Here is a 21,860-nt window from a genome sequence, read left to right as displayed (position 1 = left end):
AAAGGACTGGGAGCCATGTGCCCAGTTGATAACAACTCTTGAATGATCACTGTAGCAGTTGAAACAGGGAGAATGAGGTAGTAAGAGATAAAAGTTTGAGAATGACTGAATCAATTAAATGTTAAGTGTCTCTTTGCTCCTTGTACTAGAACCGGAGAAATGTATGTTGAAACAGTATTTTATTTTCATCTTATTTATTTTTAAAGATCTTTTGATGAGTGAATTATTAAATTAATGAATGAAGGTAGGGAAGATGGAACAGATTTATTCTTTTCTCTGAGATTTGTTTGGACATGCTGCAAATTAAATGGCTCTCTGTCTTCAAAAAGAGTGTTTTTCCCGCACAGTGTGCCTCTCTTTCACTCCTGTGTTATACGTGACACAAAACACAATTAGTCTTTTAGTTGGGCTCTGCATTTTTCCGATCTTCTAACAACTGGGTGTCAGATATCTCAATGTATAACCACCCACTCACAACAAGATTATACATTTGACTCTTTGTTATCTACTTTTATGCACAATTTCTGAAAGTTAAAAGGAATACATTAACTTTGCAAGTCTGTGACAAAGTTTCTTTCTTTATCTGATTATTTATAACATTTCTGTATTATACAATTAACCCCATCAAGGAGAAGACCACTTTATCCTAAAAGGAGGACACTGAATGTTACATAGCATATAGTCATATTTGCTCTAGACTAAATATTATAATAGTGTCTAATAGCAAGCTTTAAAATAGAGTAAATCTATCTGAATGTAATGTAAACACAAACCCAAAATGCAAAACCCTATATAACATTTTCATTTAAAATTCTCATATTTTAATGAGCTCAAGTGTAAGTTTCCCTCTAAGTGGCATTTCATTGTTAACATTCCTGTGTCCATACTTTGTAGAAATGTGTAGACTGGTGAATGTTTATGATCAGAGATAATATTTATCTGTTTCACCATCAACTTCATCACTGATGAGAGTGCCTGGTATCAATAGATACTAAAAGGATACTTACTATTGAATAAAACTACAAAAATCATAAACTGGAACATGGAGATTAATGCATATTTTAAATAACAATAATAGCTACAATGTTTGGAGTAGTCTTGATACTCCAGGCTGCTTCATGTACATTAATCTTTGCAAATTCATAAATACATAATAATGTGATTTCATGATAATTTTAAGGAAAAGCAAATTTTAAAACATCTTTTCAATTTTCAATTTAAAAATAATTTAACATAATTAGTATAGGGAGGCAGAGGCTATATCAGTTTTATGCAGCACCTGTCCACTTCTCAATATGCCACCCTCACCTCTCAATATACTACAGCAGTTGTCTCATAGGGCACCTCTCTAAAAAATGAGTAAGAACCTATCTCTTCTCTGCTTAGAACTCTCCAACGATTCACCTTTTATCTAACAATAAAACCTAAAGTGCTTACTTTGGCTTGCAAAGCCCCCCATGGTCAGCCACCTATGACCTCTCCAATCTCATCCCCAGCACTACTCCCCTCTTTCACTCACTGTGCTCCAGCCATACTGGTTTCCCCATTGTTCTCAAAGAACAATGTAGCCTCCAGATTTGTGAGAAAATAAATTTCTGTTGTTTAATCTATCCAGTCTGTGGTATTTTGTTATTGCTGCCCTAGTAAACTGATATATTATTTTTATAGAAAAGAAAAAAAAAAGACAAAACTAAAACATGCTGACACTCAGAAAAATTAGTTAATATGCCCAAGGTCCCACAGATAAATGACTGATTCAAATCCAGATCTTAACCTCAGAGCCCTCACTCTTAACCATTAGTTAAGAGAGTGACTACTCTTATCTGCCTAACTAGATGTTAGGTACTCCTGAGGATTAGATCATATTCAGCATACTAAGTGGTCAATAATTAATGAATGGTGATACATTTATTGATCGGTCTCTTCAGGGATTGTCAAACGAATTAATACCTAAGTTTACCAGGCCTTAGAAGGAAATAATTTCTCTATGTTTAAAGGGGAAAACAAACATGGGCCTTTATTTCTTGAGTGACACAAATCTGTGAGAATATTTTTGAGAAATTTTTTACTTTATGAGGCAAATCTTGAAAACTTCCACTGACTTAGCAGCTCAAGCTGGCCCCTGTGCTGAAACTGAGGCTTACCTGCCTGACAACAATGTAAAAAGTGAGCACAGACTGCCCCGGAGTCTCTGAACCATTTCAGGAGTAGGGTGGTCAGTGCTCTCTTCACCTCAGAGCAGGACAACTTGACACATTTTTCTTCCTTCTGAGGAAAGGGTTCTGTTTAGGAGATTTGGGAAATGTTTCCTTAGAAAACTCTTCAGCTTAATAATGGTTAGGCTGTAACTGACTCAAATGGATAGAAAGCAGCTAAAGAAGAGAAGCATCTTCACTCAGAAAGTAAATGTAGAAAGTCATCAATACAAAGTGGGAAGGAGGGAAAATTTATATCAGAAAAAACAAATTAGGCATTATCCCTCCCTAAATTGTTATATGTCATACATATAATATATAATATGTAAATCTATGAATATGTATTTCCCAGATACTGGAGACTTTTAATTTCTAATTAAGCTTCTCCTTCCCTGCCTCATACAGGTACATCAAGATAATAAGTAAAAATTGCTTTAAAAATTATAACAATACTAAAGTTTTAAATTTAATTTAATTTTACATAGAAATCAAGTTTCTCTATTTTAGAAGCATTTTTTGTTTTTGTTTTTTGGATGAGTATTTTGCACTGAACCTGTGCTGAAGAATAAGAACCAAAGGTACCATAGCAGAGCGCTCCTGTATATAGCCAGAGAATTCTAGGTAAAGAAACTTCTCACCTCTTTCCTCCCACTAGCCAGTCACTTACTTGATGTAAGTAAGGTAGGTGGCATTCAGTGTTTGTATATTATGTTCAGTAAAGGTAGCAAGACACTGTATATTGGGAAGGAAGTTATTGAAAAGAAGAAAGAAGATTCACTTAAAACAATATTTGGTTAAGGAGATGAGAGTAGGGAGAGAAGAGATGAACAACTCTAATTCTGACTCTGTTTTCAAATAACTGAGACCAGGACCCACTATATAATTTGTGGGGCCCAGTGCAAAACGAAAATCTGAGGCCCCTTGTTCAAAAAGTATAGACTTCCAAGATAGTGACAGCAAAGCATTAAACAAGTGTTGGACCCTTCTAAGCACAGGATCCGGTGTGACGGCATAGGTCACACGCTGTGACTCTAGTGCTGAGTAAGGGCCCACAATTTCTTTGTAAACTCAGGGACTGACTAAGTTAGGTTATCTCCATAGTCACTTACAGCTTTTAGGAGTCTATGTTATGAATATAAAATACTTTATGTTTCTCAGATGAAAAGATTTTAATTCACTTGTTAGAGCAGAGTTTTGTGAACTTTTTTCTCTGAAAGGAATTACTTACCAAAAAAATGTCTAGTATTTGTAGCCTTGTCTTAGAAGGAAAAATACTGACCCCCTAAATGAAAGTCTTCATGATGTTCATCACGTATCTCTAAAGGAGCACTCAACTAATCTTATATGTTAGAGAAAAAGGATCAGCATAAGACCTTTGTGAAAAAAGAAAATGAAGCTATTACGTATTTTTGATCTTAAAGTTTAGAAGTGGATAATTATAGTTCTTTGGCTTTCATTTTCCATTTTAGCCCTTTAAAGTTCACTGAAAAATGTAAATGATACCATCAAGCCATCTTGAGCTCTTTGATATAATAATTAAACAAAAAGTTTTTCCTCCAAAATATATTGATTTTAGTACAATTTTCCCTTTCTTGAAATGTTAGAATCTGAATTCCTTAATGTGGGAGGTATTCCAATATAACAAAAATATATAGGAACATGAAACACCAAGATAAGGAATGAGTGTAAGAAAGGAAGAAAATAAAGAGGGAAACAGGAAGGTGGAAACGAAAAGTGAGAGTTACTGTGATGTTACTCTAAGGAATATCCTATTTTATAATAAAGAATTTCCAAAAGCAAAATTAAGTTTCTACAAGGATAATTTAGAAGAAACAAACAATGAAGAAAGAATCTACAAGTTCTGCAAAAGTGGCTCTGGACCAGGTGTGAAGTCTGAGATCAGGCTTGATGACATCTCATGATACTTAGTCTGCAGTTCATTGCAGTGGACTCACGATGATGAGAAATGGAATTTTTAGACTGTCCACCCAAGGTTCTGACTCATTGCTCATGCAACTAGTTATGCATCCCATGTCTATTTTTTTCCTTTTTCTTAGTAATGGAACACTGATTTTATTCAGTGGAAGCTGTATACAAATAAATATTAAATTCTCCAGTTTTCCTTGAAGCTAGTTATGATATGTAACTAGCCATTGACTTGTAGTAAATTTTGGCCATTGAGATATAAGCAAAGCTACATATTCCAATTAGCACTGATTTCCTAATTGCCAGGTTAAGTAGGTCCATCCCTTGTATGTTGCCTCTGAAGAAATTCACTTCTGTTTATTTTATTTATCCTGAAACTGTCCTTAGCTTTCAAAAGAAAATTCTGTTTTTCCCCTAACATTTTAGCAACTCCTTTCAAATCTCTACTGCCATCACTTTGAAAGTTCAGTAATCTCTAATCTGTACTACTTAATAAGCAAATTCTTATTAACCTCCCAGCCTCTGATTCAAATGTAATTTCAGTTTGTTACGCACAGGATAACTATATTTTCTCTAATGCTTTGAAGTAGCACAAAATAGGAGAATATGAGGCAGAGAATTACAGAATAATAATTATTATTGTGACTATATTATTACTGTGACTGTATTATTCCCAGGATGATGTAGACAAGCAGACTTCAGGAACAGTGGGACATGACATCATAATAAACCTTTAAACTCATGCATATGAGGTCAGACAATTAAGTTCATGAACTTGTTGCAACACTGTTGCTAACCTTTTTTGATATCAGATGGATTATTCATTATGAATTCGTACCAATTGGATAAAGAGTTAACCAAGTTTACTATTTGGAACTGCTCAAAAGGCTACATGAAAAAGTTAGACGACCTGAACTTTTTGCCATCAATTCATGGCTCTTGCATCACGACAATGCATCAACTCACGTGACACTGTTTGGGAGGGAGTTTTTAGCCAGTAAACAAATAACTGTATTGGCCCCCAATGATTGCTTTCTTTACCCGAAGATAAAGGAAATATTGAAAGGAAGACATTTTGATGACATTCAGGACATCAAGGGTAATACGGGGACAGCTCTGATAGCCATTCCACAAAAAGAGTTCCAAAATTGCTTTGAAGGGTGGACTAGGTGCTGGGGTCAGTGCATAGCTTCCCAAGGGGAGTGCTTCTAAGGTGACCATAGTGATATTCAGCAATGAGGTATGGAGCACTTTTTCTAGGATGAGTTCGCGAACTTAATTGTCACACCTTGTATATGGTCTATTAATTTTTGACAAAGGAGCCAAGAAAATACAACCAGAAAGGGACAGTCTCTTCAATAAGTGGTATTGGGAACACTGGACAACCATGTGCAAAAGAGTGAAACTGGACCCCTACCTTATACCACACACAAAAATCAACTCAAAATGGATTAAAGACTTGAAGGTAAAACCTGAAACAGTAAAATTCCTGGATGAAAATGTAAAGGTACATTCATTGACATTGGTCTTGGCAATGATTTTTTGGAGCAGACATCAAAGAAGAAACAAATAAGTGGGATTATATCAAGCTAAAAAGCTTCTGCACAGCAAAGGAAACCATAACAAAATGAAAAGGCAACCTATGGAATAGGAGACATTTGCAAACCACATATCTGATAACAGGTTAATATCCAAAAAATATAAGGTACTCATACAACTTGAACTCAGTCAAGTTCTTATAATTTACTTGTTCACAATTAAAAAAAAATCTCATTAAGTTAAACATCTTATCTTGGGACACCTTTTCTCTCATTCACTATACTCTAGACATCTGCCTTTCATGTCTTCCTGTGCATCAAGCTTTTTTTTCCACCTCAGGACCTTTGCAGGTGCGGTTTCACTTAGCTCCAATCTACTTCGTTTTGTATGTTTGGTTAATTCGTATTTTCTAGGTCCTCAGTAGTCCTTCCATGTTTACTCAGTTTAAAATAGATGCTTCATGTTATTCTCTGTTAGTGGTCTCACTACATTACAGCTTTGTCACAACTTGTAATTATGCATTGTTATTGAAAACTATGTCCCCTCAAAGACAGTATGTTGAAGTCCTAACCCCCAGTATTTCATAATGTGCCCTTATTTTAAAACAGGGTCTTTACAGAGGTAATCATGTTAAAATGAGGTCACGGGTAGGCCCTAATCCATTATGATTAGTGTCCTTGTGAAAAGAGGAAATATGGACACAAAGACAGACAGACACTCATAGAAGGAAGATGATGTGAATACACATAGGGAGAAGACAGCCATGTGACTGGAGTGATGCATTACAAATCAAGGAACACCAAGGATTGCCAGCAAACCCAAGAAGCTAGAAGAGCATCAAGGAGTCATCAAGGAGAAGATGGTCCTGTTGGTACTTTGATTTCAGACTTCTAGCCTCCAAAACTGAGACAATTCTGTTGTTTTAAGCCACCTACCTAGTTTTGGTTCTTTATTATGGCAGTCCTCGAGATGAATGCATGCATTAAGTGAACTTTATTTACTATTTAGGTATGATGTCTGTCTCCTCATGAGACCTTTAGCTTACTGAGGCAGGTTATGTTTATTTTATTTACCATTATTGTTTACAGCAGCACAGATGATGGTGTCTGGCACCTATTAGCAGTGTAATATTTGTGGAATTAGTGAATTACTGCATGAGTGGATGCATGGATGGTGATATTTGAATGTAAAGAGTTTTAAAAGATTTTAGAATCTCTGATTGTTCAAATAAACCACTTAAAAGCAATAATAATTTAATCTTAAAATCAGTATTCATAATACTTCAAGTAAGAAGAGAAAATCTTTTATGCATAATTACCAAATGCCTCATTTAACCAGCTCTGATAAGCTATTTAAATTGCATGTTCTTAGATGATTTGCCTTAAAATAAGAAAGCATTGTTCTTCTGATCTTACCAAAAGATCAGATCTTACCTAACTCACATTTTAGAATAAAAAAATACAAGCTATCTCTTCAATTTCCATGACTTACATTAAGAGAAATATAAACAGGAACTGTGGAAGTTCAATTTTTCCCTTTGGAACAGATGTAATTATGGCCTTAAACAGTTATACCAGCTAATGTGGTCACACACACACACACACAGTTGTCCCATTTGAAAGGATCTCATTGTCCAATAACCTTACGAACACGAACAGAAATACATTTTCCAAGCTGAGGGAATTGTAATGCATGAGAAGAAGGGAGGACGATAAACAGTAGTGGGCGTGCAGTTGGCTTTATATTCCAGTGATTTCTAATTCATGTGTTTCCACTAATTACTACACATTCACACACCATACCTGCACATACAGACCCGTGTACATAAATATTAACTTAAATATGTACCTATATCTATATATACTGACACATACGCATCATATTCTGAATCTTACTTAATATATCTTAGTAAATAACCGTTAGCTTATTTTAGCTCTGAATTCATGGATGGTCTGGAAGTTTCAAGTATGGGGTGGGGACAAGAGAAGCTGATGTAGATTTAATTTAATACTTATTTTTTTTTAGTCAAAGTAAGTAGTCAAAGTCAGCAGTGTATAATTTGTTCTTATGCTTCCCAGCAATGTAGAGCGGGCAGATTAATTTCCCCTTTCCATAGATGGGAAATTGAGGCCTATAATACTTAACTAACAAGCTCAGAATTTTAAAGGCTAAAATACTTTTTTTAATTTTTTAATAGTATGCTCAGAATTTAATTCTACCTCTAATGACCCTAAGAGTTTATCCAAAGTCATTATTAAATACACAGGAACATTATTTCTATATTTATAAACTACATACAGAATTGTGTTGCCAGAAAGAATCTGTATCCAGACAACTTTCATTTCTCTCTGAAGTTAGGCTGTTTATGGTTCCCGTAGCTGTAACCCTACATTTGGTTTTTAAATAAAAATTAGAACAGTTTTCTTGATTAGTTTATAACTATGCTTGAGAGAAAACTAACTGAACAGTAGGAAATCTGTATTTTGGGAAGCAGTTATTGAAAGAAGGCATGTGTTGAATTAAAAACGCATATGAACTTTAGGATAGATCTTTCTTTTCAGCAAAAGTCAAATATGTTATTTTGTTCTTGTTAACAAGCTTTTTATGATGACGTATCCAACAATCACATTTTATATTCCTATCAATAACCATCACAGCACATATCACAACCAGTTCAAGAAAGCTATATCAGGAGGTCCACTTCCAGGATGACAACATAAGAAGCTCCAAGGACCCGTTCCGTAGTGGTGAAAATTATAAGACATAGTCTCTTCAACAAATAGTGCTGGGACAAGTGGATAGCCTCATGTAAAACAATGTAATTGGGCCCTTCCCTCACATAATATACACTAGTTAACTCAATGTGGGTCAAAGTCCTACATCTAAAAGTTAAAACTCTTAGAAGAAAAATGGGTAAATTTGCATAACCTCAGATTTGGCACTGGATTTTTAGATATAACACCAAATGCATACACAACAAAAGAAAAATTAGATACACTGAACTTCACCAAAATTAAAAATTCTATGCTTCAAAGTACATTATTAAAGTGAAAAGAAATATTTGCAAATCATAATCTAATAAGGGATTTGTATTGAGAATATATGCGTATAAATAACTCTTACAACTCAATAATAAAAAGACAACCTAACTTTAAAAATAGACATGTCTCCAAAGAAATCTATACAAATGGCCAATAAGCACATGAAAAGATGCAACAGGAAATGCAAATCAAAACAACAATGAGATATCACTTCATCCACTAGGATAGCTATAATAATGAAAAAACAAAACAAAACAAAACAAAAAACCCAGAAAATAACAAGCATTGGAGGATGTGGATAAATCAGCTCCCTTATACACTACTGGTAAGAATATAAAATGGTGCGACCACTTTAGAAAACAGTCTGGCAGCTCTTTAAATGGTTTAACATAGTTGTGATATGACCCAGCAATTTCACTGCTAGGTATAGGACCAGGAGAAATGAAAACATATCTTCACACAAAAATGTACACACCAACTTTTATAGCAGCATTATTCATAATAGCCAGAGTTGAAAACAACCCAAATGTCTATCAATGAAAGGATAAACAAATATAATGGATAAACAAAATGTCTTATATCCATATAATGGAATGTTTTGGGCTATGAAAAGGAATAAAGTACTCACAAATGCTGCAACAAGAATGAACCTTGAAAACGTTATGTTAAGTGAAAGAAGCCAGTCACAAAAGATCACATATTACATAATTTAATTAATATGAAATATCTAGAACAGGCAAACCTAGATGGGCAAATAGAGACAGAAAGTGAACTAGTGGTTCCTTAGGCCTGAGGAGATGGTGAAGGGAGCAGGGAGTGATAAACAAAAGGCATGGGGTGTCTTTTTGGGGTGATGAAAAACTGCATGCATAGAGGGGGTTGTATGGTTTCAACTACCTCTGAGTGCCCAATGAGGGAGCACTCTGGTTTTCTCAGCACCTTGTCCAAATGTGGCTCAGGAGAGGAAAAGAGAGAGGTGAGGCTTAAAAGCTCTAAGTCAAACACTGAAAATGGAACTAGATTCTTTACTGCAAATGGTATGAAAATTATACATGCCAGTATTTAAGAAAAATGTTTAGTTTTACATTTATATATATGCTTGTGTATTTCTTGATTTAGTTAAAAATTTTTATGTCTAGTTTTATTATGTGTGACACTCATTTAAGTGCTAATACCCAGATGATAACTTAAAGTCATTCATGTAATGTAACATGCATGACCCAATACCTCAAACTTTACTCATTCTTCACAAATATTTATTTCCAAAAATTAGCAAATATTAAATAACCAACATATTCGGTTTTTAAATGTAGCCATAAAATGAATAAAAAATCACTTTGTATGATCAATATTTCTAAAAGGTAAGCCTCAGGAATGAAGTGAGTGTAGTGTCTTTTTTATCACTATAGATCGTAAGAACCTACAATTGTGCCTTTCAAATAGTAGACATTTAATAAATAAGTGGGAGAATAAATTCGATAAACACTGTATACGTTAAAAGTAAAAGCTAGATGTGAGTTGTGAAGACTGTAAAAAACACCAAAAACAATTTACTAGTAGGAATGTGGTTGTATAAAAATTTCTAGCTAATAACTCAAATAATAATTTAAATTTATCTTGGTAACTTTGTTTTTAAATTGTGGAAAACAATTACTTAACTTTTAACAAACCAACTTTTAAACAGTTACCATTAATATTTAATAATATTAAAGCTTTTTTATATTTACTTCAAATTCCTAATGTCAGAAAAAATTATGATGAAATATAGATGAAGGCATAATATACTTGTTACTATATGCTGAATTCAAATTAGAGTCTGATTCAGAGGCTTGAGCTACTTGTAGAAAAAGAACTCACCACAGTCAGTCATTTCATATTAAACATTTTATTAAAACTGAATCTTTACAATATATTTAAAATGACATGTTCCACAGACAAATATTTAGGAAAAAATTTTCTATATGTAATTATTGGCATATAAATTTGAGAACATAATTAAAACTAAGCTAATGTATATATACACACATATTTTTATATATGTGTGTATATATATATATATATATATATATATAGATATAGACATATATCCCAATTCATATCAATTATCAATGATCTGGAATACCTGAGTCTCAAGTTGCTGGTTTTCCAGATATTGTGAAACATTTTTCATCCACTTTATAAAGGATATGGCCCATCCATAAAGAATAACTTTGGTTAATAGATGCTATCTCCCAAAGATCACACAGATGTCCTTAATGGTATTAAATTTTATCTTCAGAGGCTTCTTCCCAGTGGAGGTCGGTCTGTGATGTAAGGAAGGATTCCCAGGTAGCAAGGCACTGAATAATGGAAACACATCATGGGGAGACCAACAATGTTAAAAGGATGACTAGATTCTTACATATCTGTTTCTACAGCAATCTGCCCTAACCTGCTCTCCCATCAGCTTGACAGAATCCTTGTCATGTTCTACATATTTTAGTTGTTAATGAAGGAAACTCTTTATCAATAAGGGGAAAACATAGAACGTTAAAAGATTAGCATTGATTAGTTTGCTGAAATAATCCACTATTACTCCTCTGTCAGGACAGAAAATAGCTCCAAGTTATACAGGAAAAGATGGATCATTTGGATCTGAGGAGGTATGTGTTAAGCATCTAGACAGAGGAGTGGTGATACAACCATGCCTTAATCAGATTTGAATCCCACTACATCAAGTTTGAGTACACACAAGTTTATTGATCTCTATTATAGTTTCTTCAGCTATAAATTAATGATAGTGCTTACCACTAAAGCAATTGTGAAAATTAAATTAATATAATCTGTATAAATCTCTATGCAGAATACCTGGCACAAAGCAAGTGCTCAAAAAATTAGCAATTATTATATTATGATGGTCTATTGGGATTAGGTGGTGAGAGTTGGTCATTAAGGTGAGAGTTGGTCATTAATGGGCCACAGAAAATGATAAAGAATCAGAAAGGACTGCAGATGGTGGGAACATACAAACATAAATGTATCCTAAGTCATGACTTTGCCTAGGGCTGACTCTCCTAATACCCTAGTCTCAGTTATCTGCACAAAGTTTATCTACAGAATAATTTTAATAGTTTATATGTTATACATAGAGAAAGTAAGATAAGGATGATAGTATTTCTCATCCAAAATAATGTAAGTGAGAAGACAGTAGAGCAATATTTTTAAAGTGGTGAAAGAAAAACTACTGTCAATCTAGAATTCTATGCCCAACAAAAATATCCTCCAAAACAAAAGTAGAATGAAGATGTTTTCAGACTTTCAAAAGCTACACAATTTATCACCAACAGACCAAACTAAATGTTTCTTTGTCTAAAAAAGAGTCTATTAGGCAGAAAAACAAAAAGAGACCAGATAGAAAGATGAATCCATACAAAGCAATGAAGAGCACTAGATATGGTACATGGGTACATATACTATACATTTTTTATTACTTCAATTTATTTACAATATAAGTGGCTAATTAAAATTATAACAAGATCTTATTTGGCTTACCATATAGGTATAATATATAACAAAAGGAGCAGAAAGTCCAGAAGAAAGAAACAGAAGAATATAATTGTAGGTTCTTAAATGATAGGTGAAGTGGTATATTACTTGAAGGCAGACTATACGGTACATACAATAAACCTAAAAGTAACCACTAAAATCATAAAACAAAGAGTTATACCTAATATACCTACAAAAGATCTAAAATGAAATCATGCAAAATTGTCTATTAATCCAAAAGAAGGCATAACTAGGAAAATGGGATCAAAGAACAGATAGAACATTGATGAACATAGGGAACAAACAGCAAGACAATAGACTCAAATCTAACCACATAAATAATCAATTTAAATGTCAGCCTAAATACTCCAGTAATAAACACAGACTGTCCTATTAAATAAAACATAAAAAATATATTCTGTTTATAAGAAACACACTTTAAATACAAAGCCATAAGGAAGTTAAAATTAAAAGGATGATATATATATATATATATATATATATATATATATATATATATATTATCACTTAACGCATGTCAAAAGAAAGCTAGAGTGGCTATATTAATCTCAGACAAAGTACATTTCAGAGCAAAGATTATTATCTGAGATAAAAGTCATTTCATAATGTCAAAGGGGTCAATTCATCTGGAGGACATAACAAAATATTTACACACATAATGAGAGCATTAAAAATATATGAAACAAATGGACAGAAATACAAGGAGAAAACAAAACCACAACTATAACAGATTTTGATACACATCTCTCTTAAGGAATTGATAGAACATGTGGACAGAAAATCAGCAATGATATAGAAGATTTGAAGTCCACCATCAATCAGCTTGGGCTAATTGATACTTATAGAACAAAGGAGAATACATATTTTTTCATATGCACCTACAACATTAACCAAAATAGACCATATTTCAGGCTATACAAAAAGTCTCAATACATTTAAAAAGAGTTAAGTCATATAAAGTTTATTCTCTAGACTTAATGGAATTAAATTAGAAATTAGTAATAGAATGATATCTGAAAAATCCCCAAATATTTGAAATCTAAACAGGACACTTATAAATAACAGTCTTTGTCAAAGGAGAAATCAAAAAGAAATTTAGATGTGCTTTGAACTGAATGAAAAAACACAACATATTAAAAATTTTGTAATAGCACTAAAGAAGAACAGAGAGAGAAATTTATACGTAGTACTAAATGCCTACGTTGGAACAGAAGAAAGCTCTTAAATAAATGACTTCAATTTCCATCTTATAACTAAGAAAGAAGAACAAATTAAACCCAAAGTAAGCAGAAAAGAAAAACCCAGAAAAGGTCAGAGAATGCAAGAGAAAAGAAAAAAAATATACAGAAAAATTAATGAATCCAAATGTTAGATCTTTAAGAGGATTCATAAAATTGATAATCTTTTAGCCAGACTGATCATAAAAGAAGAATGACACAAAGTACCAACTGTTAGGAATCTGAGGGGTCACATTATTTCAAATTCTATTGTAGGAAAAAAAAGAAAATATGAAAAACTTTATACATATACATTTAACAAGTTAAATGAAAAGGATCAATTTTCTGAAAGACACAAACAACCAAAAGTTACTCCAGAAAAAAACAGATAACCCAATGAATTTGAATTTGTTGTTAAGTATCTTCCCACAAAGAAAACTCGAGGTCCAAATGGCTTCCGTAGTGAATTCTATCAAATATTTAAGGAAGAAATCATATTAATTCTACACAGACTCTACCAGAAAATTGAAGACATAGAACTGATTCCAACTTACCAAAACAAAGTTATTACAAGATAAGAAAACTACAAACAAATACCCCTCATAAACATACATATAAAAATTCTTAAAAAAATTTTTGGCAAATCAAATCCAGCAATCTATAGAAAGAACTATACATTATGACCAAATGGAGTTTAGCCCAGGAATGAAGATTGGATCAACATTCAAATACCAATCATTGTAATTGACTGCATTAACTATAATATCATCTCAATAGACACAGAAAAGGCATTTCTCAAATTACAATGTCCATTTCAAGTGAAAAAAAATAATCTCAGCAAGTGAGGAAAAGAACAGAACTTCTACAACCTGAGGAAGAACATCCACAAAAAATCTACAGTTAAACTCATATGCAGACATGCATTAACTATTAGCCGTTGTTAGTATTTTTTTCCCAATGCTAATGGGAGAAAATATTAAAACTCAGCTTTATAGATACTCAAAAGTCTCCACCAAAATTTAAATATAAAAAAGGAAATATAAAAATACCAAAATACAAATAACCTTTAAAAATCTATCCACAATTTTTATAAAACAAAACAAACAAACAAAAACTATTAACTGGGACTGAAGGGCTGATAGCAGGACCATACTTCCCACTCGGGGAGAACCCCGTTTCCCCTGTGAAGCTCATTTCTACTAGAGCTCTCTGGCCAACTCTGCACATCCATATACAATCTATTACTATTTGATAACCCTGCAGGGCAGCCCAAAGCAATTACTGCTTTCAGGAGATATCATACCTTTTTGATAATTCTGCCAAACTGTCATTTAAATAAACTTCTGAACGTCCTCAAGGTAAAATTCAAAATGAAATTTTGAGCAGCCTGCTCTATTTAGAATTCCTGTCAAATAAGCAATCCAAAATGCAACAAAGATGGCATTAATTCTCAAATGAAGAAACTTCTTTCAGTCATATTCTGCTTCAACTATCCTAGTTTAATAAACGTCTAAGGAAAATGTAGCTATCTCTGCTGATTAGTAGTTTGAATTAACATTTTCATTTCTAAAGTAAATCTTAAAAGGGACAATGAAACATAGTAAAGGAGACAAATTAGCTAGTACTTAACTATCTCTTTACCATCCACCACACTAAAGGCAGAAAAATAATTTATGTGATTTGAAATACAGATTATAGAACATTAGCATAGAAAAACAACAGAAATAACATGACAAGTGCTATATATCAATATGAATACTTGGTCAGGCATTATAATGGTTGCTTTATTACATATTACCTCCTTTAAACCTCATAATGACTGTTATGAATCTTATTTTACAGATAAGAAAGCTGAGGCTCAAAAAGTTAAGTACGTTTGTGATATTACAAATCTGTTAAGTGGCATAGCCAGTATTTATTTATCAACAAATGGAGAAGAACCAATCTCTTGAATGACCACCAGGGTACATTCAATAAGTCACTGGGCCATCAAGATGAGATACCATTCTTTTACATGGTTGAGGAAGGACTATCTTGGAAGGAGGCATAAGCAAGTACATGACTGCAGGAACACTGGGCTGATCAAACTTGAGGAAACACTATATATGTGAATTGAGTATGTGGAAATTCTTTGTATTTCCAGGAGCACACATACCCTTCAAAGATGACTGAGTTAATACATGCCAGGCATACAGTAAATAGTAAATGCAGATGACTGCAGAGAAGGAATGTATTGAATTACTGATGCAAATATGCTGGTCATCATAAAAACTTCATTTTTCAACCTGAATATTCATCAGTTGATATCCTGGCTTCTATTGCGCTCTAAACTTGTTAAGTTTTGCCATAAAGGCCTGATCCCCACTCAGGTTGTTGACCAATCAGGTTTCTAGGCATACAAAGCTGAGGATTTGACCCTGAACTGTGTAGTTCCTTATGCTGCCAGACCTCTTTGGGAATTTTGATAGATTTTTTTAATTAAATAAATATATTACTTACCCCCTCACGCCAATATTTAATATTAAACCATTACCTGTTATGTTGCACATTTATCCAGTTAATATACATAAATCTATTTAAAGTAATATAATTTCTAACATTCTTTAAATCTCTTTACTCTTTCTTGCTATTTTCTGAGGATGAACAAACTAAGTAAACCTCAAGGAATGGACTGTGTATATACCATGTAGTTAAACAACTTAGTTCAGTATCTATTTTGTCCAGGATTGCGATAATTAGAGGATACAAAGAATCATCAAAACAACAAAAAAAATCTCAAAACTTAGTGTGAGACTTGCTTACAATTGAAAATTATATATATATTTAAAAAGGTATTTCTGTTATTTGGTTTCTCATTGCTTTCTATCAAGGAATTCATTTTTTCCACTTTTAAACCATTACAATTAGTGAAACAAGCCAAAATCTATCAAAATTTGATTAACAGTTGAAAGTATCAGCATTACTCTTGGTCTGACCTTTCATAGTATCCATCAGCTCATCTTAGTTTTAGATTCTTGTATAATCATCAGAGAATCAACAACAGGTATTCCACTTTTGAATAATGTGTCATAATTTTCCGTATAATTTTATTTGTTACAATACTTTGACAAAATCAAGTAATTGTATCTTATAGTTAAAATTCTGTGACCCACAGAATCCAGTACTCTTTTCCAGTGTCCTGTGTTTCTCACTGCAGTAAAAGTAGGCCAGTAAAGAAGCTGTACGTGCTATTAGGCAGGATGTTGGGTGGCCAGAAAGCAAGTTTATCACAAATCCTCATTAATTGAGAATCAGTGCACATTTTCCCCAGGTAAGGGAGCCAAAGGCTAAAAACTGGAGCTTCTCTTTGAAAGGCAGGGCTGGGGAACAAAGCTGAGCCAGAGCTAGGGGAAGCAGACCAACAGGTAAAGAAAAGCCTTTTTGTTCCAACACACATACTTAAAAACTTCTCAAGTACACAGAGAGAATACTTCGAAAATAAGTGTTAATTCCAAAATTAGTTTTGAAAGTAAATCTATCGCTACTTCAGCAAAAGTGGTCATGATATTGTGCCATTAGGAAAGGTATGTGTCTCTCCAGTTCTCCTAAGTGGGTAGTCATCGACCAGCAGATGGGGCCAAGTTTTCTAAAGAAAGAATGAGGACAAAATGGTATTTCTATAGATATGATACAGCCCCCAATGGAAGCTTCCACATTTAAGAATCAATATTTTTCTCAAGCTGGGATAAGAACAGATTCTGTCCCACAGTGTGACTTCAGGAGAATCTCTTCCTTTCTCTGGGCCTGTTTATACACTCACAGCGTAAGGGGCCTTGGACTATGTGTGTCCATTGTGTTTCATCCTTTAATTAAAAGTGAAGGTTTCCAGGGGCCAATTTGTGGCCGGCAAGAAGTTGGCAAATGAGCTCACATACAATTTATAAATATGCCTTACTCTGCTTGGCTTGACGCAGTGTGGAAATGCATCAAAGGTAAAATTTTACCTCTCCCCTCAGTATTTCATATTTGTAAGATAATTATGATTAAAAATAATTTCCAAAGATAATATTTATAAACAAACGAGACATATTCTCAATCATTACTATTACTATTAGTAGTATACATTTATTGAAACATCAATTATGTGCTAGGCACTGAGTTAAGGACTTTACATATATTTTATCTATCTACCATGTTTCCCCAAAAATAAGACCTAGCCGGACAAACAGCTCTAATGCACCTTTTGGAGCAAAAATTAATATAAGACCCAGTCTTATATAAGACCAGGTATAATATGATATGACATGACAAGATATGCTATGATATAATATAATAGCGGGTATTATATAAGACCGGGTCTTACATTAATTTTTACTCCAAAAGACATATTAGAGCTGATTGCCCAGCTAGGTCTTATTTTTGGGGAAACACGGTACCTAGCTAGTAGCTTTGAAAATTATTTTCTATATTGGAAATTTTAGGCTAAATTGAAACAAGTGGTCAATTAAGGGATAAACTGGTTGAGACTCCAGAAAGGTATTTATGAGTATGAAAACTTCAAAATAATTTTAGTGTTTTACTAGGAATATTAAATTTTGCTTTTAGGACTTTTCTTTCATCTTTGTTTATTCCATTACACGTAAACATACATATACATATATACACATATATACACATATGTATACATGTATATGCTTATATATATACACATAAGCAGATCTATGATGTAGGTACTATTGCTTTTAGCACTTTATAGAGGAAGACACTAAGGCTCACTGAAATAAATAAAAGTCTGTAAGGTCTCCTAGCTCAAAGTCACAAATTATGCCTATCCAATGTCCATGCTCTTAGCCACCACGTGCTAACGCCAACTTAAAGTTTAATATCTCCTTCATAGGTAATGCTACGGCCCTGTTCATGGAACAGCTAATAGAAAATTTAGTTTTATCCAAATTATCACATTAGTCAAATTAATAAAATACTACCTACATATCTCTGATGATAAAGTAAAATAACCAAAGGTTGCCTATCATAATGATGATATCTATTATTATAAAATATGGTAAAAGCCAAACCTTACCACATATTTCTTTTAAAACCAGAAATTTCCACATTAAGGCAAAAATTGTTGTGCTTGTAGTTTTTTCCACTAATTTAAAAGTACCTTTTAGACAGTATCATGATAATTGCATTTGTTTTAATAAACTTGAAATGAGAACCATGCCTGAGTGTCCTTTCAGTATTTTAATGCTGTTTCAAATGATCATGGGCACAGACGACATCACCTACATTTGAGAAAATGCTGAAGCTCAAATATGTAAACATCTCTATATGAGACCAGTATCACTGAAGAATAAATTACATTATAAAAATTGTGGGCCATGCCTAATATGAGGGCAGTGAGCTGTGCAACATTTTAGTAATTGCTTTTTATCACCTAAACCTAAGATTCAAAACAGTAATGAAAATTTTCAGGAACTGCATATTTTAAAATTATGAAATATAATCAATCCAGAAAGAAATTAGAAATGATGTTGCTAGAGGTAAGCAACTTCTATTATTTTGTAACAGCTGAAAATTATTCATAAATTTCATTTTTGGAAAAATCTAAATTCAGCTTCTAAGAATCATCTGCCAATTTATAATTTTGCAAATATCAGTTACTTCAAAATAACAGGATTTGCATATTTTTCTAAAAATTACTTTTACATATCTCTGAAGAATAAAAGTAATAAATTTACATTTGTAAATACTGCAAATACTTAAACGACTGAAAGAGTAAATGCAAAAGGACTCATTAGCTACAAACGCCATCTTGTGGTCCTTTTTTTATTATTTAGTACTATTTGTAGATCTCTAACTTAAGGTCTAAAGATAGAAAGAGACCTAGATATTATTTATTCCATTTCTCTTGTTTGTACACATGGGAAAATTGGTGCTACAAAAGTTCTAATACATTGAAAATCTATATAGGAAGAATTAATACCAGATCCAAAACTTGAATGCATCTTTTTAACTCATACTTTTTCTATATTACCATTGTTTTTGACTAATAAGACAATTACATGAAGTTTGCCTAGTTTATTACTAGACCCTTCAAACATCAAGCTTATCTGTGTTCATTTAACTATACTTTGAAAGTATAGACAACTGAAAAGCAGAGTATATTTGCTTTGGATTACTGGAAAATTAGAAAGGTGAAGCTATGACGTTTAAGTGCATTATTTTAAAGCATTTCACATTTTCTAGTTTTATTTTTCTAAAGACATGTGAGGAATGTGTGTGGCTGGAAGGTGGAGAACAGGAGTACCAATACCACTATTTGACATATTAGAAAACTGGGTATAGAGAGGGCATATAATATTGTATGTTAGCTATATATTAATAAAAATCTTAAAAAATTAAAAAAAGAGACGACATGATTAAGGTTTTACAATTAGCTAGTGGCAGGCACTCTGATACCCAACTTTAATTTCTTTTATTAGTAAACTGATCTTCTTTCTTCAAGATCTTATATCACACACTCTGTACATGTTTATGTAGTATTTTAAGTTATTTCTTCCTTTTCTCTACAGGAACAGCCATGGTATATAAGCTGTCATTTATAAAGCACAATAACTCCTTGATTCAGAAACTATGAATCTTTAGAAATTATTTTATTATAATATGTAATCTCCTATTTAAATCTCTGATTAATTTATCTAGAGAAAAACTTAACCAAATTAAAGGATGGGAAGAGTCACATACTGTCTGTGCTATGGCATAACTGCCCACTTCACACTTAAGCTCAATTTCATTTGTATAGATAATTGAGAAATACCACAACACATATTATAACAGATTGGTGGCAACGTTTTGAATAGAAGTTTTTAAGAAAGCAGAAACCTTCAGAACAACAAAAATCTTTAAGACATGAAATATAATAAAAGATGTCCACAGTTATGTGGAAACATGAGCTGTACTATAATTTTTGAATGTGCAATTCCGAATAGAAATCCTTACTTAATAAAATAACAGAATAGTTAATTACATAATACTTTAGAATTCTAAAAATGACAAATGCTTGATTTTAAGGTTTCCTTGGAGGTAAATAAAAATTATACACTGCTGCTATAAAATTAATTCTATAATTGTGTTTTATTATTAATTTATTTTCAGGTGTACAAAACAATATAGTAGATAGTTACACCCCTTACAAAGTAATAACCTGCCCAATAATACTTGAATATTAAATATATTATAAACTTTTAAATGAGAAAGGACAAGATTAATCATTAAATAATCAATAGTGCTGGTCTCTTTACTAAAAATGAAAAGGGGAAAGCTTGTAGTTATTCAGTGGATTGCTATTTAATAGCACTAAAAAGATAAAAACTTGGTGTTTTCCTTTTGATGAAGATTACCATCCATAAATGAATGATCCATAGAAAAGTGGTGTGACATCCCCTGAATCTGCTAATCCAGACATTTAGACTTCCAGTGAGTCCTTACCAGTGAGTATGAAAGTGGATTATGTGAGCACAAGAATGTAATGAATTGGAAAATTTAACTGGTATAAAAATGGTTAGGCTGAGTAAATATCTAAGCATCTTAGCCTCTCAAGCTGGTGTTTGCTTTCCAGGAAATCTAGGCTATACATAATGGGAATTGATTCAATCCTAAAGTGCATAATGTAGTTCTGAAATATTCTTTAAATACTTCCAAAGAGACAGAGCGCTTTTTCCTGAAGAGTTATTTAAGCACCATGAGGAAACATGTCTTCCTGGGTCCCAAGGGATTAGGTCGGGTACCAGCTTTAGTAAATGTTATGAGGAATGTCTGTTAAAAATATCCTGATGTGGACTCAAAAATCGCTGTTTTAGATAACTCTGAATTATTCCGGCGCTAGCCAATTTCTTTGTTCTTATGAGTAGGAAAGGGAGTTGAGACACAACTTTAAAGGAAGTATCTATTTACTCAATTTCATTCTAAGAGACTGTCAATATAAAAAAGAGTAATTTAAATGGTTCGATATAGACCATCTACTATGCCTCTGCCCTAACATTTCAAAAGAAAGCTCAAAACTACCTGTCATTTCTTGGGATCAAAATTATTCTAAATAACTCTATGTGGGTAAATCCTCTCCCACTTCCATCCTTCTCTCTACAATGCAGCAAGCTGTTCACAAAGAGTTGAGCAGTATTAGGTGATTGTGTCTGTATGTATCAGAAATTACAGAGGTTAGCTATTTGGGGAACAGGTGTCACTTTCCAGTATTCCCCAAAAACTTTTCTGGAGTTAATGTCAATATTCACCTAGGAAAGAAAAGTGGTCTGCATTTCTCCTGGGTGAGCAGAAGTCTGTTGATCGTCCTTACATGAGTCAGTTTAGAAAACGGACTTCCAATAAGACTTTGCAAGCATTACTTTTGGGCTGGT

At 32.9% G+C, this 21,860-nt stretch overlaps 1 protein-coding gene across 4 annotated transcripts in view; it reads right to left on the bottom strand.

Moving 5' to 3' along the window:
* Positions 1-21,860, bottom strand: part of SNX7 (sorting nexin 7) — a 599,355-nt gene that overhangs the window by 92,627 nt on the left and 484,868 nt on the right. For 2 of the 4 annotated variants that reach the window (XM_074318369.1, XM_019747064.2), the window contains exon 9: positions 10,570-11,040. The exons of the other annotated variants lie outside the window; for them this stretch is intronic. In XM_074318369.1, the coding sequence (XP_074174470.1) occupies positions 10,963-11,040 (78 nt within the window). In that variant the 3' untranslated portion in view covers positions 10,570-10,962. Of the gene's footprint in view, positions 1-10,569; positions 11,041-21,860 lie in introns of those variants that run through there. 4 annotated transcript variants of the gene reach the window in all.

Source organism: Rhinolophus sinicus, linkage group LG14 (genome assembly GCF_036562045.2).
Source record: "Rhinolophus sinicus isolate RSC01 linkage group LG14, ASM3656204v1, whole genome shotgun sequence".
Taxonomy (NCBI): Eukaryota; Metazoa; Chordata; class Mammalia; order Chiroptera; family Rhinolophidae; genus Rhinolophus; species Rhinolophus sinicus.
The sequence above is the reverse complement of the archived record's forward strand: the minus strand, read 5'-3'. Positions and strand labels throughout refer to the sequence as shown.